The sequence below is a fragment of the Heliangelus exortis genome, chromosome Z (genome assembly GCF_036169615.1).
Source record: "Heliangelus exortis chromosome Z, bHelExo1.hap1, whole genome shotgun sequence".
Classification (NCBI taxonomy): domain Eukaryota; kingdom Metazoa; phylum Chordata; class Aves; order Apodiformes; family Trochilidae; genus Heliangelus; species Heliangelus exortis.
The window spans coordinates 11,907,696-11,935,040 of NC_092454.1; the positions used below are offsets into that span (position 1 = coordinate 11,907,696).

The 27,345-nt window shown below is 39.9% G+C and overlaps 1 protein-coding gene across 3 annotated transcripts in view; it reads left to right on the plus strand.

The window, feature by feature from the left end:
• Positions 1-5,919: 5,919 nt before the first annotated feature.
• The window catches only part of TARS1 (threonyl-tRNA synthetase 1), an 88,353-nt gene continuing 66,927 nt past the window's right edge, over positions 5,920-27,345 (plus strand). Inside the window, exons 1-19 of one of the 3 annotated variants that reach the window (XM_071731748.1) lie at positions 5,926-6,007; positions 6,389-6,469; positions 7,310-7,500; positions 8,403-8,526; positions 9,512-9,633; positions 9,870-9,987; positions 10,622-10,686; positions 10,768-10,846; positions 11,375-11,521; positions 12,391-12,489; positions 13,174-13,340; positions 13,918-14,080; positions 14,170-14,307; positions 14,986-15,063; positions 17,058-17,158; positions 17,276-17,380; positions 17,996-18,068; positions 18,783-18,897; positions 20,164-20,313. In XM_071731748.1, the coding sequence (XP_071587849.1) occupies positions 5,987-6,007; positions 6,389-6,469; positions 7,310-7,500; positions 8,403-8,526; positions 9,512-9,633; positions 9,870-9,987; positions 10,622-10,686; positions 10,768-10,846; positions 11,375-11,521; positions 12,391-12,489; positions 13,174-13,340; positions 13,918-14,080; positions 14,170-14,307; positions 14,986-15,063; positions 17,058-17,158; positions 17,276-17,380; positions 17,996-18,068; positions 18,783-18,897; positions 20,164-20,312 (2,136 nt within the window). In that variant the 5' untranslated portion in view covers positions 5,926-5,986 and the 3' untranslated portion in view covers position 20,313. Of the gene's footprint in view, positions 6,008-6,388; positions 6,470-7,309; positions 7,501-8,402; positions 8,527-9,511; positions 9,634-9,869; positions 9,988-10,621; positions 10,687-10,767; positions 10,847-11,374; positions 11,522-12,390; positions 12,490-13,173; positions 13,341-13,917; positions 14,081-14,169; positions 14,308-14,985; positions 15,064-17,057; positions 17,159-17,275; positions 17,381-17,995; positions 18,069-18,782; positions 18,898-20,163; positions 21,913-27,345 lie in introns of those variants that run through there. The other 2 variants (XM_071731747.1, XM_071731749.1) reach the window with 2 other exon arrangements.

The following is a 27,345-nucleotide window of genomic DNA, read 5'->3' on the forward strand; positions in this document are numbered from 1 at the left end:
CATCCCATTCTTCCAGGTACACTGTGAATAAATAAAACTGTGTATTTCCCCTTGGAATATCTTCTTCATCTGATCAGCATCTAACAATTGAATATCCCAGGAATCCATCTTCTGGCAGCTACTTCTAAGACAGGGGAGTTTTCTGCCCTTTATCTCCAGGGTTATAAAACCCTGAAATGACTTACAAGCTTAGTATTATTTTTAGTAACATTCCAAATACTTCCAAGTAAAAAGGACATGAAGCAAGAAGACTTTATCTAACTTGTTGTAAGTGGTTTGGCAAAATTCACTGCTAAGATGTCCCTATTTTCATCAGCTTTCATGTGTTTCTTTATTTGAACCAAAGTTCAAAGTTATTGGTTTGTGTCTATGAAACATCATTAAAAAGGGATGTTAATGAGAAGATCATCAGAACATTTGAGTCATGGCTAAAAAGAGAAACCAAGAATATATTTTGCAAATAAAATTTAACTAGAAATATGTGAAAGTAAATCATAGCTACAATGAAAAATATGGAAGCAAACCCCACTTGCCGGAGAAGCTATTGCAAGATTTTTTTTCGTTTGTTCTTGCTTATTTGGAGATCATTTCCAGTGCAATGGAGAATGGCAGAGATTGCTTGCAAATTTAATTTGGAAAATCAGTAGTTATGGCTGGTACCAAATAAATGACTCGGAAATGTGTTTCTTGCTCCTAATCACATTACATAGGAAATTCTTCTATGTGCTACAACATGGCATGACCTGGAAGACTCTGCTCACAGTGAAGATGAAGTCACAGTTTGGGGTCCACAACATGCAAATCACTATTTTTTCTGCTAAGCATATATGGAAGAATGTTTGTTACCAGGATAAATATTTTTGTGATAATTATTTTTAAATTGGCACAAATTATGGCACTGAAGTTTTCATGATATATATATACATATATATATATATATAGTGTAAATATATCCATGATCTGCTGTTACAGGCTATTCTCAGGAAAAAGAATACCAGTGGTATCTACAAAATGTCAGTGGTAGGAAAAATATTTTTCATTTTTATAGGGAAAAGAGCTCTTCAGAAACCAAAATTTCATTATTACAAAAATATCTGAAATAAAACATACTCTCAGAATTTAAATATTTAAATATGCACAAGATTGAACCATAATAGCTTTTTGTTAGGGAAAAGTGTTACCACAAAAGTATTATGGATTCTATAAAATTCATATATAGGCAAAAAGAGTTTTGCATAGTAGAATAGCCTGGTGATGCTCAGTTACACTAAAAGCTAGTTTAAATTCAGGCATAAAAAGCCAAGGGCATATCCAAGGGCCAGAAGTTTGGGGAAAATGCTGTATTTATTCAATTTTTAACATTGGATCATTGTAATAGTTTAAGCTGTGACTAAGACGTGATTTTTTTTTTTCTAATTTTTTTTTCACCCCTCCTCCTCTGTATATAAAATTGCTAACATTTTATTTGCCTCACTGTTTTCTTTTGACCAAAAAATAGGAAATGGAAGGCAGGAGCTCTGAATCCCCATCTCACAGCCCAGTTGCAAAACTGAGAGCAGAGACCAGAGCAGGAGTCACGGATCTGCACAACCGCAGACAGCACATCTTTTTCTGAGGCCAGTATAGGAAAAAGATCTTGAATTAAAAACATTGGTTTTATGTTTTCAAGTGCAACCCTTACTGGAAAAGCGAAGTAATTTGCTGAGGGAAGGGAGCAGTTTATTCTAAAGGCAAAGGTTTTTATAAGCATCTTAATCCTAAAAAAGTCACCTGGGTTAATAGTCTGCCTCCCAAAATTTCATGTAGGAGCTCTCTGAGAAGAACACCTGAGTATAACTGAATATATACACACCTACTAGTTTTCGTGACATTAGATAAAAAAATATTGTTGACACAACTATATGCAATTACTTTTTAGCCAAGTTAAGCAGGCGTAAACATGAGATGTAGAGGAAATATGAGCCATGACTTACCACGGTTGTGTTTGTTACAAAGAAGTGGAAAGTCAAATTTAGTTTTATTAGAGAAAAGAAAGAAAACAAAAAAAAAAATCACCCAACATCTCCCTTGGATTCCCAGTGGGAGTCAGATGCTCTTCTGGTAACAAAGAACACCTAGAATTTTAAGTTTTAAGTTTCACCTAGAATTTGTAACCTGTGATCCCAGCATCTGTTACTATGAGCACTGAAACTGGATGTCTCCTACATTTGCTCAAACACTACCTTACTGTGTTTCACTCAAAAACCCTGCCTTGTGGTGAAGAACAAATTGAACCTGAGTATCTTAACGCATTATCTCTAGAGCTGCAGGTATGAATAAATGGTGAGAAGAGTGGCAAACGAAGTGGGCCTGTGTTCTGGGACAAAGATGGGACAAGACTCTCATTGTGCAGTGTGTTTCCTAGTAAAGGTTAGTGGGATTTCTGCTGCTAGTAAAGATTTTTCTCCCTAGCAAGGAGAAGAAGCATGTCTTCTGGAAGAAGCAGAAAAATGCCTGGTGGAATCAGCAAACCCCTTGCCATTGTGAAGACTACTGGACTACAAAATGTAATGTCTGTATGCAATGCCATCATAGATACAGAAATAAAACAGAATTGATCTTCTTTGAGTGAATTATCAGTTGTTTTTCTTATCTTCTTTAAATGTTAACTGTTCTCTTTTAATAATAAGGCAAAAAAAGCTGAAAAATATCAAAAGCTGAGGCTTAGATTCAGTTTTCCAAACTCATTCCAGTTTGTATCAGGACTTCACTTATTTTCACAGGTATTTTTACTTAATGTCAACTTGATTTTAACTTTAACTTTCTTAATTTAACTTCAAGAGTTGTTACAATTCTTCCTCTACATTCCTAAGTTTGCTATACTAGACTTCTACAAAGTCTACTGCTTTTTGTATCAGCCCAGCTGAAATTAATACAAAAGAAGCAAACAAAACTATTTCAGTTCTCAAGGGTGGTATTACCATGTTTGCATCATTTTGTAATGGGAGCTGACAGCTCTTCACTTGATATAGGCTTATGGAAATCCATTAGGCCTCGAATCCAAATTATATATTTTGAATCCTTGATGTAAATGGGTGGTTTTCATAGAGTTTGATAAGCTGAGAGTTTGCAAAGTTAGGAAATACTCTACAGTGAGTAGAGCTGATTCAATGCACATGGAATATAAACAAACACAGACACTTTACAGAAAAGTCAGTGCTACATTATGAGTTAGATGGGTTTCCCCTAGAATAGCTAGAGCAAGTAAATGATGTAGATGTACTATAGGCTGTGAAATATTTTTCTTAAAATATAATCTCTTTCCTCTTTCTCAGTTGCTTATATGTTAATTTTCTTTTTGTTTCTCACTTTTTTACTCTCTTCTTTTTAAACCGATGAGTAGCTTGTTTTCAGATTTTCTTAAGTTTTGATTTTTATATTTTGCTTTCCCTTTTTATTACATTTTGATTTTTAGTTTCCCTAAATGAAATGCATGATGGATGACACTGCAGTTCCAGTTGAACTTTCTTACCACGTTTTTTCCAACAAATTTCAAATGAAGCAGAAACATCCACTCATTAACTTGCTATTAATCATTAAAGCACACTGAAATCAATTTACACTGGCTTAGGGTCCGATGAAATTAATACATCTTTAATTATTCTTCTTAAGAGGGAAGGCAGTAAAACAGTCATTTAGTCTTGTATTTTGTGCCAAAAATCCTGTTAACTAAACTCAAGCAGTGCGTGGGACGTTGTGTAGTGGTTCTCACCAGCACAGAGTGTTTGGCTGCTGCCATCTTCTGTCAGAAAGGACAATTCTGCAGTTCTCCCAACTTCTTTCCAAGTAATTAATAATGTTTTCTCTTTAGCGGCGTCAGTACACGATTCTGTTCACTTTGGAGTTAGATAATTTATCTATAAGATTTTAGAAGACATTTAAAAATCTAAAAATGAGTATTTAAAACCACAGATACTTTGTATTACTAAGCACTGTACTGCTACACAGCATCTTAGATACAGCATTAAATGTAGCTAAAAGATGTTTTTTTCAACGTTTATGCTGCTCATAGTTTACGTTTAGACAGCAATTAAATTATTCAGGTCCAGATCTGAGTCTGTCTGAAAGTTTTTATCTGGTCTACCTTCTCATTTTAATATTAAAAAAAAATTTAAAAAACATTTACATTATTTTTTAAGCTTCTACATTTGTGGCCAAGTAACATGGTGATATTTCACCCCTACATAACCAGAACCTGAAAGCTATACTGCCTATTTTTTCCTGATTTTTTTCTTATAGCATTTAAATCCTTGGAGTCTGAGGTGTTCTGGTGTCCATCTGAGTGCATTTTAGCTGACTGGAGAACACTAAAACCCCTGATCATTGCTGCAGATTAAGAGAAAGCAGCTGTTACAGGAGGCAATGGTGTTGGGTGCTCTGCTGAGGTCCAAGCCAAGCTGTAGCCCTGACCTCTGACTCCCACTCTTCAAAGTAAGGACACTATGCCAGGATTTGTTGAAAACATGACATCTTGTATTAAGCACCTTTATTAACCAGGCTACTGCATGAGTTCAGAAAACACACAAAGTGCCTTGGGACAGATGGGTCGGGGAGCCCATGAGAACATGCCAAGAGACCGCTAACATTTCCAAATGAAAATATGATTCATTATTATGTAAAAATAAGAGTGGAGAGGGAAGGGGAGAAAGGCGACAAAACAAAAAGCTGTACCTGAATAGTTTTTTTGTTTGGTTGGTTTGTTGGTAGGTTGGTTTTAATTTTTCCTTTGAGAAGTGTCCTTTGCAAAGACTACTCCAATTAACTGAGCCAGCCATGACTGAATCTCTGCCTCGGGCAGAGTACCTACGTCTGCCCAAGTGCCACCACTTCCATCAGCCCCTTGCCACCCTCATTGGGCCCAACAGCCCTTCTGGCAGGGGAATCACAGAACTGTTCTGGTTGGAAAAGACCCTTAAGATCCTTGTGTCCAACCATTAGCTCTGTCGAGTCCAGTGCTTAACCATATTCCTAAACACCACAGCAATGTGGAACACCTCTCCTGTGAAGACAGGCTGTGGGAGCTGGGCTTATGCAGCCTGGAGAAGAGAAGGCTCCGGGGGGACCTCATAGTGACCTTTGAGTGCCTGCAGGGGCTACGGGAAGGCTGGAGAAGGACTGTTTGCAAGGGCCTGGAGTGATAGGATGAAGGCCAATGGTTTTAAATTAAAGTAGATTTAAAATGGATGTTAGGAGAAAGTTCTTTACCATGCGCGTAGTGGAAAATGGAACAGGTTGCCCATGGAGGTGTTTCATGCTTCATCCCTGGAGACATACAAGGTGAGGCTCGATGAGGCTCTGAGCAACCTGATCCTGTTGAGGGTGTCCCTGCTTACTGCAGGGGGGTTGGACTAGATGACCTTTAGAGGTCCCTTCCAACCCGAATTACTCTGTGATTCTGTGTCTTTTAAACACCTCCAAGGGGTGATGATTCAACCACCTCCCTGGGCTCCAGTGTTTGATAAACCCTCCCGTGAAGGAATTTCTTCCAGCACCCAATCTGAATCTCCCCTGCTACAACTCAAGGCCATTTCCTCCCGTACTATCACTTGTCACTAGGGAGAAAAGACCGACTCCCCCCTCGCCACATCCTCCTTCAGTCAGGGTGATTTTGCTTCTCCGCAGAGGACATAGGGGAGCAGGCGTGGGTCGCACTGCCCGCCCCCAAGACCTCCGCCGCCTTCAGCTCCCACTCCCACTCCCACCCCGCCCCGACCCGCCCCGACCCGCCCCGACCCGACACCGCCCTGGCCACACACCCCAAGGTGTCCCGGTCCAGCCCGGCCCGGTCCCGTCCAGCCCTTCAGCGCCATTGGCCAGCCTGTATCGGCTTAAGCAGGGCCGGCGCAGCCACCCTCGGTTGCATCAGCTGCGGCTGCCGGGAGGCGCCTGCGCAGAGCCGTTCGTTCCCACCCCTTCCCTGCTCCGCCGGGCAGCTCAGCGTGTGGTCATGGCGGGCGCTGGCAGCCAGGTGGGCCCGGCACCGCGGCGGCAGCGGGCAGCACTCGATCATCGGCTCTTTCCTCCCTATCACCACGGGCCGGGAGTTGGCCTGAAGCGGGGCATTCCCTTCTTCCCCGGGTGGGGTTGCGGTCTTGTCAGGGGAACGGGTGGTGGCTTCAGCGAGGAGCTAGGCCTCTGCCCCTCTCACCCTCATGAGGGGCCTTCCTCAGCTCCGAGGGAGGAAAGGCGGCGGGATGTACCTGAAGGTTAAAGAGCAGGGAACTCGGATGGGGTTTCCGATTGTGGGGTGGGTTCTGTCCCCCTGTTTCGCGGGGCTGGGGCGGGGTTCAGAGCCCCAGAGGTGTGAGCGACTGCTGGAGAGTGAGGAAACGGTGCTTTCCCTTCTCAGGTAAATGCTGGGGAAGAAAAAAAGGGAGACTGCTCAAAGAAGAAAATGAAGGAAGGGGCCGGTGATGGAGGGAGGACAGAGGTGAGCGGCCCTTGGGCTATAGGGGAGTTGAACGATGTAGTTCCTGGTTGATGGTGGTTGCTGTCTTGTGTACCTACTGCATTTCATCCTTCTGAAGTGTTTTGCCTGGCGTGACGCTTTTCCCACTATTTTTTACTTTACTAAAGCTGGCCATGAAGTGACTTTGTTGCTTTTTTTTTTTTTTTTTTTTACACCTAATTAGACTGGGGTAATGGGAGAGCAGCTGTGATTTCCATAGTTGCTCTTTTCGCTGTGCTACTGTTTGCATCAGGAGATAGGCAGCAGGTCACCAGGCTATGGAAGGCCTGTCTTAAGTTGCCCTGCTTTTTTGTCTTCGTGGTGGGTAAACATAGTTCCCTCTGACTGTGGCCAGCCCTAATCCTGAGCCAACAGCATAGCTGAATAACTCTGCCCAGGCTAGTAGCACTGTTGTCATTATATGACGTGTAGGCTGGAATCAGTTCCTCTCCAGGTGGCTCAGGGTAGTGATGTTCCCTCAGTTTTTCGTTCTAATGACAAGAATCTGTTTGTATGTTGAACTTCTGCAGTCTTCTCAAAACTTACGAGGTGTTTTAACCATGTAGCTTATTAACGTGTAGCTGAATAATCAGATGCACAATGATACAGTTCAAGGTAATAACTTTCATTAAGTTGAAGTCTTGTTACTGTGTAAGTAATACTACATAATCTGTAGTAATAATGATTGTTAGATATAGCTTTTATATAGATACAGTCAGAGCTGCTTGTGAAATACATGTCCATTATGTTTGCATCTTGACATAACTGGAGATTAGATTCCTCTCATTGATTCTTTTCATTCAACTCATTCATTCTATATAGCTGAATCCCTGGCCTGCATTTATCAGTGAGCGTTTAGAGATGTACAATAAACTTAAAGCTGAACATGATGCACTTCTAGCAGAAAAAGCTGCAAACAACAGTAAACCCATTAAAGTTACATTACCTGATGGCAAGCAGCTTGATGCTGAATCCTGGAAGACTACTCCTTATCAAATCGCTTGTGGAATTAGGTATGATTTTATTCTGTGATACACTAAATGACTTCTGACAGCTCTGGGTCTGCAGGTTGTGGCTGTGAGGCTATGGGTAATGTCTAATTTCTCTATTAGGCATCTCAGCTTTTCTCAGGGCATCTTGTATGTAATAAGCCGGAAGTAACCAGTAGGGTTGTAGTTCTGAAATGCAATTTTTTTGCCTTATTAAGATACATTTTCTAAAAGTAAATGGAACATATTTGAGATCATTTTGGCACACGTTACTGTTGTATTTTTCCCTGAAAATACTGTTTTTGCATTAAGAACTGATTTGCTAATACATTTACTATATCAAATTGAATGGTAGCACATGCAAATTGGTTTGCATTGACCTGGGAAAGATGATGGGTGGATAATGTTTCAGCTGGTCTCAGGAAGAGTTAGCAGTGAGATTTGCTTTCATTTAACTGCATTTTTACTTGCATGGAAGATACCCATCGAAAAGAGCATTGCATATCTCTGGCTTATTCAAACTTTCTGTGGAGTACTTTTCTTTTGTGATTTGGGATCAAGGAAAGGAGTTTTTGGCCAGTGGAAACAAAAGTATAAAGTTACTACATCAGAAGTTGTATTTGATAAGCTCTGTCTTTCATTGCAGTGTGATTTTTAAGTCAGGTTAGTACTTGGAGGAGACTGTCTCTGAAATCAAATAAGTGTATGAGTATTGAGTATAGAGCACAGTTTTCTTCTTAGTTTGGAGATACAAATAAAATTTTCTTAAATACTCAAAACTGGCTAAACTGCTTATTTATTTGGAATGTGTTTATGACACTGTGCCCACTCTGAGCGGACCTGAAAATCTTGTTCAATACACAAGGCAAATTAGGGGAATTTATATGTGCAGATATCAAATTACATATTGTGTATTTGTTCTGTAGCCAGAGCTTGGCTGACAACACCGTTATTGCTAAAGTGAACAAGATGGTTTGGGATCTAGACCGTCCTTTAGAGGAGGATTGTACCCTGGAGCTGCTTAAGTTTGAAGATGAGGAAGCTCAAGCAGTGAGTATATTCTACCTGAATTGTTTTGCCCTTGAATTTGGATGCAACTCAGCCAAGAGTAGTTATTTGCATCTTTACTGTGTTCAAAAGATGAGATGGGAAATGGTTTTCTGTGTAGGTGCATCTGCATTTTCTAGTAGTTCCTTAAAAGGGAGCTGCAGTACTGCAGATAATGTGCATTATTTGTAGACAAGTCTGCTACCAATTGCTGTAGTTTATGTCGTGTCTGTTCTCCTTAAAATGTTGTAACCGTCCTGTAAGTGGGAAGTCTGCCTTTTGAAGTGAGCTCTTCAGCACTGTCTTTGAAAACAATACAAAGTACTAAAGTACTGTCTTTATTCAATCATATATGTTCTCAGTAGGCTGCTCTTTTTTGTTGAACACGCAAAGTTCAGGCAGTTTATTTTGGCTAGTCATTCAGATGAATGTGGATATCCAGTAAATTTGTAAATACTCTTTAAAAAATCATTTGGGACAAGAAGTTGTTACTCAAACTCATCTTGCATTTATACTTACTGGCTCCTGTGAAATTTATGTTTTCTGGTCTGTGCAAATAAAGCAGACTGAAGTCCTATAGGTTTGGTTTTAATTTGTCAAAAGTCTGGATTAGGGACCACAGCCTTATGTTGAAAGTGCACCTTTTTGGTCTTCATGAAGAGTGGATTGATTTAATTTCATAGAAGAAGAAAAATTTCTGAATTAGTTTCCTGACTTCTGGACAATAGCTGGGGCTTTTCAGCAGTAGCTGAAAATCAGAATTACTTGCTACCAGGCTGTAAACAATACTGCAGTGTTATCTTTTGGAAATACTGGTGCAGGATGAGAATATTGAGGTGCACATCAATTCTCTTCTGCAGTCTGCTCTGCTGTGAGTTCTGCATCAAGTATCTTTAGAAGCAGGCATTTCAGAAAGGGTTTTAAATAAAATACTCAGAAATGTATTGTGTATATTCAAAGTGATTCCTTCTTTTCTCACTTGCTTCAGGTATACTGGCACTCAAGTGCTCACATAATGGGTGAAGCTATGGAGCGAATCTATGGTGGCTGTTTGTGTTATGGCCCACCAATAGAAAATGGATTTTATTATGACATGTTCCTTGAGGAAGGGTAGGTTTTGTATTTTTCTCTTTAAAAAAAAAATTCATTTTCTTTTTAAGGAGTGGGGGGATGGCAGTCACAGCAAAATTTTTGTTACCTACTTGTTGCCAAAGTCTTCTGCACTACTGCAGATTGCCTTGTTCTTTGCAGTGCGTCCCACTCACAAGGCAGTGCATTGCAACTAGATCAGAAATTGCAAGTGAAAGAAAGAATGGTTCACTTTTGTGTGTGTGTATTTATTTTAGGGGTGTATCAAGTAATGATTTCTTTGCTTTGGAAACGTTATGCAAAAAGATTATGAAGGAAAAACAAGCCTTTGAAAGGCTGGAAGTTAAGAAGGAAACACTCCTTGAAATGTTTAAGGTACGCTGTTTTAGAAGGTTAGTTCTTTATGCATTTGTTCTTTATGTATTTCTAACTTCAGCCACACAGTCTTTGACAGGTAGAGGAAGGTCTATCAAATCAGCTATTTAAGGTGATACATTCTTATATCCCCTTATTTTATTGGCAGTTAGCAAAATTCTGCAGTTATACTTTTAATGGCATTCAGATCATTATGATGTATTCAGAAAGCTTCATAAAACCTTTTTATAGAACGAGGACTTCTTCAGAAGTTCAAGCAACACTATAACCTGATCTTTTCCCTTTAATATCTAGCTGCAAATAAATTTCTGGCATTTCTGAGACAGACATTACTCAATTTTCACTGTCAGGACATCAGAAGAATCATAGCTGGAAGAATTCAGGTTGGAAGGTATCTTGTTAGGCCTCCAGTCCAATCTCATGCAGGGGGCATGGGGCCAATGACAGTTTGTCCAGCTGGGCCTTCAAAACCTCTAAGAATGGCAACTGCTCCAATACTGGCACAGTCTGTCTTCTGTCTCTTTATAATGCTCTTCTGATTCAGCAGAGCATCAGGTTTGCAAACAATTTAAACTGCTGGCCAGTTCTCTTGCTTAACAAGGGGTTAACATACATCTACTGCTTTTCTTCTTAGTATAATAAATTCAAGTGTCGCATCCTGAATGAGAAGGTCAACACTCCAACTACAACAGTGTACAGGTAATTGCACATGCATCATAGTATCACTGAATGTGTCTTTCTACGATGAAATATACCAAATGAATGTTTTTCTGTTCCAAGGTGTGGTCCCTTGATAGATTTGTGCAGAGGGCCTCATGTCAGACATACTGGCAAGATAAAGACCATAAAAATTCATAAGGTAAGTGTTGAAACTGCCTTAGATAGATGTTCTCACTGAAACAGTGTTGCTGTCTTTGGGTAATAGTGGTGGCTTATCCAAGAAAGTACCATGAAATGGGTACCTTGGCCAAAATCTTAGTGTAACCAGTTGGGAAAGTGTTGTGTGCTAGAATGCTTCTCAGGTGATGTGAAACCAAACCAAGTGTCACGGGCCTGCACTTCCAGCACAGGTAGGAATTTGAGTGTGGATTAAGGTTTGGTTGAACTGTTATCAGTTTTATTAGTTTATCAGTTTTGCTTAGCTGATACGTGGAATTAGGTGGCTACAAAGGGAGCAAATAGGCCTTGAAGGGATTTTTGCATATTATGTTCACCTTTCTAGATTTTTTAATAGCTGCTCTAAATTTAAAATAAAAACTTACGCCTTACTTGTTCTATGTTAAATATAGTGAATTATTAATAATTCCATGCCTTTTCATAGCAAGCACTAGTAATAAAATGTGGAGACTCCTGTTTCTTCAATGTTTTGTTTCTTTTTTACATGCAGAATTCTTCTACCTATTGGGAAGGCAAGGCTGATATGGAGTCCCTCCAGCGGATCTATGGAATATCTTTCCCAGATGCAAAAATGCTGAAGGAATGGGAAAAATTCCAGGAAGAGGCTAAAAGCAGAGATCACAGAAAAATTGGGAGGGTGAGACAGTTTTTCTGGTAATGAATTTCACAAGCACTATGTGCTTAACTAGAAGGATGTCAAAGACAGTATATACTTGTTGCTACAGCCAGGATGTTCAGTGAAGCAGCAAGGTCTTCAAGAGCATCAAAAGTCCTAAAGAATACAGCTTTTCTTTAGACTTTTCACTGTTTCAAACACAGTGACATCCTTATTTCATAGGTCATTTCCAACAGAACACTTGCAAAACACGAACACTTCACTTTGCAGGCAGTGCTTATTCCTGTGCCCCATAGCCTGTTCACTCACAGGTTCCTGTGTGTGATTTCAGAATCCATAATACGTTTAGATGGTTTTTTTGTTGGCTGATTTTTGGTTTTGTTTTATTAGCTGGAAACCTTTTCAGATAATTGGTAGTCCTGAATGCGGTTAGAAGATCTACTGGTAGAACCACAGGAAAATATACAGAAGAATTCACTGTATGCAGTCCTCAAGCAGGTGTACAGTTTGTCAAATGAGCAAACTACAGCTCACACATTCAGTTAATTGCAAATAATTAGAAATCTGCAGAAACAGAACAGCATGTTACTTATCACTTTACAAAGGGAGGTTGGGGGCACAGTTAGGAGGTAGATATAAACAGGTTTGGGAACATCAGTAATGAAAAAGGAAACCGAACAATCTTCTTCCTCTGGAAGTACTGATAGAGACATAAATACTAATGAGAATGCGTCTGATCTAGTGGTACTGCTTTTCTTTTGAAAAAACAATCAAAAATTAACATCAACAAAAAACTTCGAGTGATGCCCAGTCAGTAGTAGTTTATTTGTGAATGTTCAGGAAAACCGTGATGTACAAATAGCAAGTTTTTCAACTATTTTTTTCTGCAGGACCAAGAACTGTTCTTCTTTCATGAGCTCAGCCCTGGTAGCTGTTTTTTCTTGCCAAAAGGAGCTTACATTTATAACACGTTAATTGATTTCATCCGGGTAAGAAATTTATTTTGGAAATCTTGTAGGAGAAATTCATTAATTTTAGAAAAATTTGTAACAGCATGGTACATGTAACAGTATTGACCACCTTCAATTCAAGTTAAATTTCTTCATTCTGCAAGCCTGAAGAAGCCTGGTTTCTTTGAATTGGTGTTCTCACAGTCCCTGCTGAGATGCTTTTATTAAAACTTTATACCTACATGTAAAGCAGGGGTAATGATGCTTTAAAAAATTATTTTTTTACATTTAATAGTACAGCTAAGCTCACACTGCAGCTGTTCCACTGATTAATACTGGTTTGTTTTAATAAATTTATTAAATCTGGCCTCATAGAACTAGTTGTTATGCAATTAGATGCAGGGAGATAAAAGGAAGTCCCGCTCTTCCTGTTGTAATATTTAAAGTCTGTCTTATTAGGCAGTGTACAGAAACTGCTTCTTTGCTTGCAGGGAGGAAACTTGTTCTTGCTTACTTTAGAGGAATTGTTTGGGGGAAAGGTGTTGCTGGTGTGAGGGGTGTATCTTGGCATGTCCAACTTGGATTTTTCTCTTTCCTCTTCTTGGGTCATGGACTTCTGTAGAGCAGCATTTGTGTATTTTTTATGGCTGCAGACTGAAGGCAGAATACCATTAATTTTGTTTGCTTTTCTACTTACTTTATGCACTGGGTCTGTTGTTTCAGAGTGAGTATCGAAAACGTGGATTTCAGGAGGTTGTCACACCAAATGTTTTCAACAGCAAACTGTGGATGACATCAGGACACTGGCAGCATTATAGTGACAACATGTTTTCCTTTGAAGTGGAGAAAGAAATCTTTGCTCTGAAGCCAATGAACTGCCCAGGACACTGGTAAATGCATAGCAGATCCACTTTGCCAAGCACAATGCTGTTTTGGTTTTTTGTTTTTTTTTTTTTAAAAATCCTTCTTCTTTTAACTGCCTAATTGTAAAGATTGCTGCCTTTAGGTATCCAAATGTGTCGTGGTGTCAAGGGTGATATAATTATGAGTCTCGTTGTCTGTCTGCTCTCTTTGTTTTAGAGACAGTGAGAAATGTGATTTTTTTTTTTTTTTTCCCCGTAATTACAGTGGCTATATTTTAGACTGAAGCTTACCTCAGTCCTACAAAACCTGGATATCCAGAGTAGATATTGAGACATTGCCAGTTTTGCAGCAATTTAGGCATTCAGCTTTGGCTGCTCAGTTTTAGGAGCTGTTTTATCTTCTGGCTGTGAGTTGGGGCAGGCCTACCAGCTATAAGAACGTCTCGATTTGTTTTCCTGACAGAAGTAGATTAGAAGCATGGTTGTGTGCGGATGACATCATCAGCATAATTGGCGTCTGCCTGGGTATTTGGTACTTGTCATTGGCTGTTCTTTTCAGAATTTTGATTCTGGACGAGCTTCAAGTAACGAACTTTTCTTTCAGCCTTATGTTTGATCATCGTCCAAGATCATGGCGTGAGCTGCCTCTTCGGATGGCTGATTTTGGTGTTCTGCATCGCAATGAGCTCTCAGGAACTCTTACAGGGCTTACTCGAGTGCGTCGTTTCCAGCAGGATGATGCTCACATTTTCTGTGCTATGGAGCAGGTATGGGCTGCTGTTAAATGAAGTGTAGAATTAAAAATGACATTAACTGATTTTTCCATACTTGAGGGTATATTTCTATTCTCATTAAGATTGAAGAGGAGATAAAGAGTTGTCTGCAGTTCTTGCGCACCGTGTATGATGTCTTTGGGTTTACCTTTAAACTGAATCTCTCCACTCGTCCTGAAAAGTACCTGGGAGATATTGAAGTGTGGAATCAAGCCGAAAAGGTAAATGTTAGTTTTATTAACTTCTTATAGGAAAGCAAGGCTGCAGCTGGATAAAGAACATCATGCCTTCTAGGAGGTATAGTGACATCTGGTCATGAGCAATATAACTTTAATAACTGTATTCAGCTCAGTCTTGCTGCTGTAAATCACTCCTATCCATACAGGAACAGCCTCCACGTCAGAATAAAATAGCCTCTAGTCTCCTTGTAATTTTTTTTATGATTTATAATATAAAAAAAAAGAGAAGAGAAACAATTCTGGCAGCCCATGTAATAAGACTTAATGCCATCTTTTAAAATCCAAATTACTTTCATGATTAAAGGAATGGAGTGAGCCCCTACAGGTACAGTGCTGGGGGGAAAATAGGACAGGAAAAGACACAAGGTGTATCAGGGTCGGTCCACTCTTAGTATTCTACAGACTTGTAATCTAGCATAAATTTTTTTTCATCTTACCTAAAGCTTCTTTTTTTGCCTCTTCCAAAAGGAATGCATTGACTTTTTTTGTTTAAGTATGGACTGATTTTTTATTTCTAGCTGGGGCACTTCCAGAGCTTTCCTTTTTCAGAAAAAAAGTTGGTAGTGTCAAGTGGTCTTTAGAAGCAGGTTGGCCTGATGCTATAACATGGGAAGAGAGCAAATGATTAGGAAACACTGAATGTATGTGTCTTATCTCTAGCAACTGGAAAACAGCCTCAATGACTTCGGTGAGAAGTGGGAGTTAAACCCCGGTGATGGAGCTTTCTATGGACCTAAGGTTAGTATGTTGCTCACTCCTAGCTGGGTTAGGCTTTTAATTCTTTCTGGGTGAGGCAGACAGAAGTTACACAATGCCCTGCTTTCCATTGATACTACTGTACTCTAAGCAGTAGGATTGCCAAGACTGTATTTGCATTTGGCATGCAAATACTGTTCTTTGCAGTGTAGCAGATGAGCAGAAAAAATGTTAAAAGTCCTCATGTGTTTAAAAAATGATGCTGAATGTCACTTTCCTCAAAAAGCCAAGCTTTGGACATTTGTGCAGAATCTTTGTCAGATCACTTCAAAATCAGATACCTAAGGCAAAGCTTCCAGCTAGTTAATCTTCTGCTCTAAGTTAATTAAACAAATACAGATGTACACTAAAATGCTGTTAATATGTAACATACGTTTTTCATATCTGACTGGGAGCAAGAAGGAGAAAATAGTATGGTGATGTTCTTGGGTTCTATACATGTGCTTCTCTGTAAAGACACCTTACTTTTCACTTAACTGTCCTGCATGTTCCCTTCCAGTGTAACAAACTAACTTTTCAATATGCTGTTGTAAAGCTTTGGTGTTGTTTAGGTTTAGCCAAAAAATACAAAACTGTTTTTAAACCTAACAAAGTGTTAAAAGCTGAGATTGTTAAAAACTGGGGTTAGGAAGAAGAGATTTTTTTTTAAATGTAACTATCTAATACCATTTTGAGATATCATAGGGCTGAAATTTTGATTTTTTGTAGATATATAAACTCTGACACACCTAAATTACTGTATGACCCTGGTTTTCACATAGCTTTAACAATCATGTCATCCCTAAACTCTAGATAGATGAAGTGTTAGTCTGCTGCTTAAACAGAGATGATTGGTTTTGTGGGAGACATGAACAGAAGGTGGCACTGTAAGATCTGTATTACTGCAGCAATTACTGCATTAGAAATAATTGTGAATTGTAAATTAATCTTAAATCATTAAAAAAGCCAAAATAAACTTACTGGTAAAACAGATTTTTGAAGAATGATAATGTACTGGCACAGTTTTGTAGCTACATTGAACTGCTGGTGAATTTTTATATTTTGAAAAAGACCCTGTTGTTGGTTTTGTAGTTTTGTTGGGTTTTTTTTAAAGCTGCCTCCAGTTTGCACAGGCTAAATAGGGCTTTCTAGAAGTTTTATGATACCTTTGAACATATGGACATAGAACCTTACTAAATTACTTGTAAATCTTTCCCTAATAAGCCTACACAATATTTATGTCTTTATTCAGTCATCTAGTGAACTGATTTGGATTTCTCTCTTTCTATGCTAATCGAGTCTATTTCATTTTATGAGTTGTAGGTGAAATGTATTATAGCAGCTAATAATTCATATGAAATTAATATGAAATACAAATTATACTTAGTAATTTCCTTAGATGATTTGAAAGAAGGCAGATATCTGTAGGAACCTTTGTTAACCCTAATTAACCTTATACTTGCTCCTAATACACTAGCTAAAGTGAAGTGAGCAAACGTAGCATTTTTCACTTGTTTTCATGGAAGTCAGTTAAAATTATCTTTTTAAGTTAAGCTTTACATCTACGATACCTTGAAACTATTTGAGTATCTTATATTCCTACTCTGTAACTGGGGGATTTGAAATTAAAGACAGTTGTAAATAGTTATTTTTCACTGTAGGCACTCATAGTCAAAACAAGTGTCATTGGTTAATATGATCCCAGAGTTTGCAACATAAGCTCACATATTCAAATACTGCATAATAAAGAAGCATTTACCAGTTTGAGGTTAAAGAATTCTCACTGTTGGCAATACATGTTCTGATGTTGCACTTCCAAGTTGCTGAATTCACTCAACAGTTTTGCATCAGAAGCTGCAAACCACTGAAGTGAATCTACTAAAACCACAGAGTTCCTCTGCACTGAGTGAAACCTTCCATCTTAAAACAGTTTGCTTTCAGAGGGGGATGCTTGTATCTTAAAAAGTAATAAAAGTTTGGGTTTTTTTGTTTCTAAGATTGACATTCAGATTAAAGATGCTATTGGCCGCTACCACCAGTGTGCCACAATCCAGCTTGACTTCCAGCTGCCGGTCAGATTTAACCTCACCTTTGTCAGGTAAGCACTGAGACTGGTGGTTTGAGTTGTTAGATAACCTGACATTCCTGTTACTTACAGGCATGAATTTACAAGAAAAAAACCCCAACTTTTAAAAATAACTACCTTTCTTCACAGCCATGATGGTAATGATAAGACAAGACCAGTTATCATTCACCGTGCTATCCTGGGATCTGTGGAGAGAATGATTGCCATTCTAACTGAAAACTATGGAGGCAAATGGTAATGTTGAAAAGTAGATTTATTATTCCAGTTTAGAGCAAACACTTTTATGTAGAAGAGAAATTAGCCCCAGGCATGCAGGAATCAAGAGGCTTTGTTTCACTTGCTTGCTACAGAGGTTGCACAACACCAGAGAGTGTTTCCTTCTGAACCATCTTCCTAAGGTACTCACTAATTCTAGATATACATAGTACCACTCATTCAGCTGCAGCATAAAGCTTGTTAGCCCCACTTCTGCAGCTGGCTGCCTTGCAATGAGTTGTTTACCTAGTCCTTTACCTTGTTGTCTTACAATAGTTGATATAAAAAATAAGTGTTTTCCCATGACTAGTTAGTAAAAAGCTCAGCAACTAATTATGGTTTGTTGTCTCTTGTAAAACACATCTTGAAACACAAGTTTTTCTCCACACAGCAGTGTTTTTGGACACTCAGTTCTTTTTTGGGAGGTAAATTGTAGTAAGTGTCAGCCTGTCATTACCTCTGAACCCAATCCTAGCCGCTGGCTTTATGAATCTCTTATGATTCATAAAGATTTTATGCCCTATCTGTTGTTAGGATTTTTCATGCTAAAAAATATAGAAAGCTATATAAACTTGTTTTGTTTGTTTATTGAAGGCCGCTCTGGCTGTCCCCACAGCAGGTAATGGTGGTACCAGTGGGACCAACATGTGATGAGTATGCTCAGAAGGTAACAGGGTTTGGGGGCTTTTTATCCAGTATATTGTATTTAGTTGAGATGTTTGATTATTACTGGTCAGTTGTATTTATCACAGATAAATTTTATGTGTTTACATATTATATTGTATCATTCTTACATTGCAGTGAGAAGTAGCTGCTGAAGTTGTAGATGTATCTTAAAGAGGACCTGACGTAGATTTGGGGTATCTAAGCAACAAATGCTGATCTTTGAGAGAATTTTATTTTTTAAAAAATTAGCTTTTTTCTCCAGCTCAAGAGCTGTCTTATCCTTCAGATTCTAGTCTCCCATGCAAATATGCAACAGTAAGAAAGATGAGTAAAGGTCTTTGCATATTCAGCATCCATTCAGCCTTCTCCTGTATTTCTTTCATGCACATTATACATAAATAAAATAGTTTGCAAAAAGAAAAAGCATTTTCTAATCAGAAAGGTCCATCGTCCTTCTGCTTTCACAATACCAAATCACTGGTTTAGCCCAAAACATTAGATATTCACATCACTACTTAGTTATTTACTGTGTATGTACTTGCATGATAGCAGACTTGTTTTCATTTCTTGAACTGGGCTTGTCTCCCATACCAGAGCAGATGATGATGCCTTTGTTTATGGGATAGATAAGCAGAACTGGCTTAAATCTACATGTCATAATTAGCTCACTGTCATGAATATCCCATAGTGACAGGTTATGTACTTTTTCTTCTAGGTCAGGCAGCACTTCCACAATGCTGGATTAATGGCAGATGTTGATGTAGATCCTGGGTGCACCCTGAACAAGAAGATCAGAAATGCTCAGCTTGCACAGTACAATTTCATTCTGGGTAATGAATAGTGGATTTATTACCTTACCCTGACTGAGTTTATTGCATAGCTTATAGGATTTGGTGTTTCTTTTTTTGAGCAAAGCAGAGAATGGTAGCCAGTGTTTTGGGTCACTTTGCTCTTAATATTCTCTATTACAAAAGGCCTCTCCTGCTTGCATGATAGGCATTCCAGGCTTGCATACCTGTCACTGGAGGGAGGTCATGGTACCCCAAGGCACAACTACTACTTTACGAAAAGGTCTCCTCTGTCTTTGTGAGCAATGTAGATACATACATGAAATCTTTTTCCCTTTTCAGTCAGATTGTTAAATGATTTTTCCACACACCCCCCTAATAATTTTTGGGTTTGCTTCAAAGCAACAGAAGTACTGTTTTTTTCACTGTATTCAGCTATGGTGCACTTCTGAGCTATACCTCTATGCACAGGAGACTGTTCCACGAGGGGGTGATGCAGGGACACTTAGAAACTGACCCTGAAGTATGTGATTTGAAGCTCCCTGTGTAAATCAAGGCTGTAGCATTGGCCCTAAAAATGGGATTCATTAGAGTAGGAGATTTAACAGAGAAACTTTACCCAGAATAAAGTTCTTCTGTGCTTTTAAGTATATGATACAGGTAAGATTCAACCCTGTTTTATGTTTAGCATCACAAACACCTCATCAGCCTGTCAGGGGAAAAAAAATAATTACCAGTTTTATGTTCAGAGGTCGTTTCAAAGAGTTGTCCCACTGAATGTAGATCTGCTATGAGAGAAATGTAATCTCATGTAGCAGTCTTCAAGTAGTTCATGTAAAATTTATTTAGTAATGTTATGTTGGTATCTGTACTATAACATTTAAGTAAAATAGCTCTGGGGTTTTCCAGTGAACTGTCTGCTGTCTCTGTAAAGAAAAGAAATAGCTATTGTTTGTTTATAATCAAGTTGTCTTTCTAATCTTTGCCTATGGAGCATTCCATGTTTATTTCTCCTTTTTACTTCATGGTACTCTCTAATAATAAGCAAGTCAAGCTGGAGTTAAGTTTTCTTTTCACTTGTATTTTGCTAACTTGCTGTTCATAACATACTAAATACTATTAATTGATATTAAGTATGTCTGGTGACTGTTAGCAGCTCTAAGGGGGAGCTGGGAGGAGGGCAGAGAAAGATTTGATGTGTTGTGTTAAGCTTTTTAGAATCTCTGTTTAGTATGGCCTGAGTTTTAAATGAGTGGGGGGAAAAAAGAGCTTGCTAAATGTTAAGTTCATTTTCTTGTTTTTTTCTAGTTGTTGGTGAAAAGGAGAAGGCAAGTGGAACAGTTAACATCCGCACCCGAGATAACAAGGTGCACGGGGAGCGTACAATTGCAGACACTGTGGAGAGGCTGCTGGAACTAAAATGTGCTCGCTCCAGACAAGCTGAAGAGGAGTTTTAATCTGCTCTTTTAATACAATCTGGCATAAAAGAAACTATTTTAGTTTTCCTAATTCAGTTAACTAGAGGTTTTTGTGATGAACCAGATTTGAAATATATTTCACATTGGACCTCTTGCTCATTATTTTAGCAGACATTTTTCTTAAGTCAGAAATGTCTCTTTTTGTAAAAATGTCTATTTTTCACAAACCCTAAAGTAAAATTTCGTGGTCTCTGACCAGTGGTGAAGCAAGATGAAATTACTTTCTGTAACTGCAAGGGAAAATCAAATCGTTAATCAGGAATACCCATAGCTTCCTAACTACCCTCTTAAGAATAAAATAAAAATACTTTCCATGAAAAGTTAAACCAAAAACATCACGCTTAAGAGACCATATGGTAACCATGTGCTGCAACAGCTTTTGGAGTTTTTTAGCTAGGAAAGTGATCCCTTGCAGTCTTGTCTGCTGGTCACACTAATTAAATACATTGCCTCTGATCAGTTCCCTGTTGGGTGAACAGGGAAATGAACAAAGGTCTTCCCCTTTTATTTTATGCGCTATACTTAGAGCAAAGACATCATATTCCACCGTGGAGATGCCCTTTACCATTTCTTTGAAATTTCATCCTAAACCAGACCACATTATGATGTGTCTCTGCTCTCTCTGCCTGACTCTACTGACACAGGGCCGTCTGCAACACAGCACCAAGCTGCTGGCCAAAGCCAGCCACCCGTTTTCAGAGGCAGTATCTGAAATGTGCTGGCTCTAAGGGTGAGGTCATTGCAGCTGTAGAAAGGGGATAAGATGGTCTTGAAGAGGTAGGGCATAGCAGGGTAAAGGAGCATCTAGGAAAACCAGGGTTCTTGGGAACAGTATTGCTGTTTTTATCTCAAGACTTCTTATGTGTCAGCAGAAACGAGAAGGTACCAAACTAAAAAGGATAATGATTATTTTTTAAAGGAAATGTTTATTTTAGAGCTGCAAGGATGATTCAGGGACTGGAACATCTGTTATGTGAGGAAAGGCTGAGAGACCTGGGGCTGTTTAGTTTGTAGAAGAGAAGACTGAGGGGCAGTCTTACTAATGTTTATTTTAAGTATCTGAAGAATGGGTGTCAAGAAGAAAGGGACAGTCTCTTTTCAGTGGTGACCTGTGATTGGGCAAGGGGCAATGGACCTAAACTAGAGCATGGGAAGTTCCACCTCAAGATGAGGAAAACCTGTGCTGTGCAGGTGACAGATCACTGGTACAGGCTGCCCAGAGAGGTTGTGGAGTTTTCTTCTCTAGAGACTTCCAAGACCTGTCTGGATGCATTTCTTTGTGACCTGCCCTCGGTGATCTTGCTTTGGCAGGGGGTTGGACGTGATGGTCTCCTAACGTCCCTACCAACCTCTGCCATTCTATGATTCTGTGATTTTCAATTTAATTGGTAAAGTGGAACACTTCCTTCCCAAGCCTCTAGTCCAGGGCATCACACACTTAAGTAGCAGCCCCTGCTGTCTCAGTTCAGCAATCTCATAAATGGAATTTGGGTTTGGGTTTTTTTGCTTGTCTTTTTGCATATCTGGCTGACAAGAGGCAAATGTCTGCTGCTGGCAAAAAATAAAATCATAGTCTGAGGTTTTTGGGTTTGGGCTCGATTGTTTTGAGCTTTTTTTTGTCAACTTGCCTGAACATCTTCCAAAGGTGGTTGCTAACTGTTCCTCTAAAAAGAAAGCTATTGCTACAGCCATAGGAAAAATCAGAGAAATCTGAGGACAGGTTTGAACCTCCTGTCTTTTGGAAAACTCCATGTCTCACCACTTCCTTTACTATTTAGGCAGAAGCAAGGCCTCTCAGCTAGCCTTTTCTCAGCCTCTCTCAGGGTTGATGGTAACAACAGAAGTTGATCCCATTGTGAAGTCAGTCTCATCAGACCACAACTCAATAATCTTCAAACTATTCTTTCTCCTTTGGTTCATTCAGAATCAATGTTCCGTTCAACAGCTGAGGGGAAAAAAAAGGAGGGGGGGAGGAGGAATTGACTTTCCACTGCCTCGCTGCTATCAAAATTATTTCAGTGAGGGTTAAGTGGGTCATTATTTTGCACTTGCTCTGCTTCACTTGGAAGAGACTGCTCATCGAAAAGAGCAGCATCAGATGTCACATCTGCCAGGGCAAAAGGACTTTGTCATATGTTCAGGCAAAAATAGAGTAGATACAGTACTGCAGGGAAAAGGAGCTACCAGCAGTGTTCACGAATTGTGCCTCATCCCACCTTTCCACCAGGCTGCGGCATTTGCTAATATGTGGAGAGCTCTGCCTTTTGTTTTGCAGGGATCCCTAAGAACCTTTGCATTAAATTGCCATCTGTATTCATGTTTGCTGGTGCTGTAGAAGGCTGGCCGCTGCTGTGTGCAGTTCACCACGTGTCAGTTGTGGCCAAGTTACCCTTCTAGAAAAACCTCATTTAGATCACACTTTTGAATACCTGTCTAACAATATACACACGAAGAATAAATACAGATACGGGTACATCACTAGAAATGGTGCTGAAGGGTACAACCCAGTATATACTTCCAGCAGGGAGTCTGCATCAAGTGCTGCCCTCAAGTGCCTGGTGTGCTCTGCTTTTCTACATTGTCCAGATGCCAAGAGCTGTGGGGATGCACAGAAGCAGAACTTACCTGGTCCAAGAAGCACATCCTCTCTCTTGGTTCAAGCAGGTTTCCTCTGCAGAACCAGCTTTAGTCACTGCTAAACACTTCTGGTGGGACTAAGCTCCCTCAAAGTACTGGGGGTGCCTCCTAAGGCAGGAGAATGCAAGTCTAGTGGTGTATCTTGATGGTGGTCAAGGAGGCAAGAAGCCTTTGCATAATTCTTTCCAGGGGCTGAGAAGGCTGAGAGCCACCTCTGCAGTTCTGCAGAGCATGCTCTTGTTACCAGCAGTATGCAGGAAAAGTAAAATGTTTCCAGTCTGGTTCTGAGTCTTTACATCCCTAGGGAGATTTTCATGGGAATGTAATCACCTCATGTTTACCACAGACCCCTCCATCCCCTGGGTGCCTCCTTTGGAATAGCTGATGAGGTAAAGCTCCAGCTCCGCACTTTGCTGCAAGTTCTCTTTGCTTGTACCTTAAAGTAGATTTCAAAGCAATTCACTGCACACAGAATGACAAAGAAAGAAGATGCCTAACCTGATAGATTGTCAAGTATATACTAATAAGGTCTGGCAGGAATTTCTGTACCTAGCAGAAGTCACTGTGCTAGCCTTCAGTTTTCTGTGAAACTCCTCTGCTCTATTAACTCCCCTGAATGAGTTTCTCCTGTCCCAGCACCATCTGGACACTGCCATAACACAGGGTAATTCCATTAAAACTCTTCCTGTCACATTTTAGGATGAATTTCCCACAGTGGCTGCTACTGTTTCCACATTTACTCTACTGGGACAATACTTGATGCAGTTTCCATTTTCAGATTCTGTCATGTTACGTTAACCCCTCTAGAAGCATCGAAGAGTAGTGGTCGACAAACAGCTCGATGTCCAAATTGACGAGCTGTCCGAGCTGTCCAAATTGACCAGTGATGAATTTAGTCAACCAAGTATTGGTACTGGGATCAGTGCTCTTTAACCAGAGACACAGCCAGTGGAACTGAGTTCACCCTCAGCAAGTTTGCTGATGACACCAAGTTGTGTGGTGCTGTCAATATGCTGGGGGGAAGGGAGGCCATCCAGAGGCACCTTGACAAGCTGGAGAGGTGAGGCCCGTGCAAACCTCATGAAGTTCAATAAAACCAAGTGCAAGGTCCTGCATCTACGTTGAGGCAATCCCAAGCACAACTGCAAGTTGGGTGTTGAACGAACTGAGAACGGCCCTGAGGAGAAGGACCTGAGGGTGGCGAATAATGAGAAGCTAAACATGAACCAGCAAGGTGTACTTGCAGCCCAAAAAGCCAACCACATCTTGGGCTGCATCAAAATAATCATGGCCAGCTTATAAAAACAACCAAACAACCGAACAAAAAACCCCAAACCAAACAAAAACCCCAGACAAATAAAAACCACCAAACAACCAAATAAAAATCCCCAAACCAAACCAAAAAACAATCAAATAAATAAAAACCACCAAACAACAACAACAACAAAAACCAAACAAAAAAAAACCCAGCAAGACCAACCTAAAAAATCTGACAGCAAAGCAGCACGCAGTGCTTGGTGCTTAAGAGTACTTCCAAAACCACTCAGCCTTCCTACACACTAGTGTTTTCCATCTGCTTTGCACAGAAATATTCTTTCACGGCTGTCTTCTTGCAGTTGATGCGCTGTTAGCCACAGTGATTGAGTGGAGCCATACAAAATGAGTTACATTTGAACTCATATCAAAGTTAAGTTTTTCACAAAGGAGAGGCTCTGGAGCAAGGCATGGACAAACGTCTTCCAATAAATCGTTGCAAAGAACATGCAGTAAGACTGGAGAAGCAAGGGACATCTTGAAGTGTTCTCTGACATTAAAGATTAATCATCTAGGCTGCACAAGAAGTTTCAATACATATGGTATCTGTATCTCTTTCAATATCCTTCCACTGGATCACAAAGCTCTTCTCCAAACAGGAAAACATTCTGAGATGCACAGAGGGCAGCTGTGAAAACTGGAAAAAAAAATTACAGAAGCCAACCAAACTCACAGTGTTCCAGCATCCACAGAAAAAGACATATTTATGCAAATTAGACCTGTTGGGTCTTCCATCAGTCAACTGTATATACCCACTTGTATTAAATGATAAGGTAGTAGGGACTAGAATGGAAGTACAGCAGCTGATTCAGAATGCATCATAAGACAGATTTGTCTTCCCCCAGGTCTTCGGATTTTCCTCCATGGGATCTCCAGAGAGAAACACAGGAACAGCGACAAGAGGATTGGCAGAGAGGAGCAGAGATTAGGCAAAACAGTGTGGAATGAGGACACACAGTGCTGTCCCTGCCAACATCCAGATGCAAAGTACAATTAAGCTCCTTGGGGTTTCATGCATCTCATTCTCTGATGGGTTTTGCTCACTAGATTAGACTAGAGTTGGTTCACTGCATGCCAGGTTAGGGCTGACACTTAAAGCACTTTCTGCTATTCATCACAAGAAGCAGCAGACATTCATTGATTACTTTTTGGAAACATGATTCTACATTTCAGGAATACTCAAAAGTAACCCTTGTACCTTCAGTGTGTATGGCAACATCAGAACAAGTTAACTTAATATTCTGAAAGAGCTTAAATGGACCATGACACTAATCTAATAATGTTTAATGTGATTTCTCAATTGCACACTTCAGGGATAAACTGTAACCTGTATACAGCACACCAGCAGCAAGAGGAAACTTTCTATTTTTGTTTAATGGGATAAAGACCTACTAAGGGTGTGACATCTCTACCCCTGCATATCTTCAAGTATGTTGGGCTGCACACTGGAACAGCTTTCAATGAACTGAGGAATGGACTTTTTACCTTTGAATATGGACAGACAACTTTTACTGGTGCAGCCACTGAAATGTCAAAACAGTATGGATTATTAAACATACTCTTCCAAGAAGCCATACCCAACTGAGAGTTAATAATCATACAATGACATTAATTCATAAATATTCCACTTAGCTGGGGGTAATCAAAACACACATTTCTATTCTAATTTCTGGTCTCCCCATTAAGACAGAAGGATCATCTGGAGTCCAAATACATTCAGATCCTAACTTGATATTCTGGTGGTGAGAAGAGATGAGGTCCTTTCTGTAAAGTTGAATAGTGTATGAAATCCCCAACAAAAGTCCCAGATCTACCATACAGCACAGAAGGGCTTTGTTTTCTGCCTTCCCTTTCTCTCTTCCCTTTTTGTCATATTTTCTATATAGGACAGACCCCAGCCTCACAATATGTTCTTTGGATGTTGGGGATGTCTGGATTTGTATCTTGCAAGCAGAGGAGGGACCCAAAAGGAGGATGTGCTGTTACTACTGGGAAACTGCAACAAAGCTTATTTTGGCTTTGTTTTCCTGAGTAGCAAACAGGATGCAATCATGCAGTATCTAAATCACGGCTTGAACTGAGATCATGAAACATGAAGAGCAAAAGGCTTCAGGAACTGTGTGAGAGAAGGACAGGAATGTAGGAGACAGAGGGTGCAGCAAACAAGGGAGTGCTTTTAGTCCTGGACCTGGAATGGGGAGGGAGAGGCATTACCTGCCCCTTCACATTCATGTGCCATCTTGCTGTCAGCACAAGAAAAAGGCTTCACACACAAGGCAAGGCTAAGATCTCAGAACCCATTTATTTACATGGTTTGCTTTCCTCTGAGCTTTCACTTCCACAAATGGGCTTTTTCAAACTGCTGCAGCAATCCAACATGAAATGACCAAGGCACGTGTGAGGGTGACCCAGGGAGGCTTTTCCAATACCCCAGCCCAGAGTCTACTGTGTCGAGCAACTTCTCAAAATCAGCCCAGTTTCAAGAGAGTCCCTGGCTGATGGACAGCAGCTAATCCTGCACTCTTGGTCAGGTGTTTCTGGGCTTGCTGTGTTAGGGGGTGCATGTGGTCTCTGGGCTGACAGGGGGATGGGTGTTCGATGTCCCTGCTCTCCTAGCACAGATGCCATCTTAGATGACACGGTAAATAATGATTTGAGGTTCAGCTGCATGTGTCTACCTAAACCAGGGACAGTGATACCTCTTCTCTTGTGTGCTAAGAGCTGCCAAATGGGTCCTCTCTGCAACACCTCTGTCATGGCTGAGCAGCCTGTTCATTCTCAGCTTCAAACCCCTGGGAGAAAACCATTTGCTTATGAACAGTGATTTATAGTGCATTTATTAGGCAGCCTCTTTTTTAACATTTTGGCTCTGTTACAGCCAGACCCAAAATAAAAAACAGCAACAGAGTAACCTAAACAGAACTGCCATAAGTCTTGGTTCATTGACAGCTGACCTGCGCAAGCAAGGGTTTTATATCAGCTGATGGAATAAATGCTAAGCTCAAAATTTGAACAGAAATCTGGACTAGAAGTTTAAACTGAGCCCATCCCCAGCTCTATC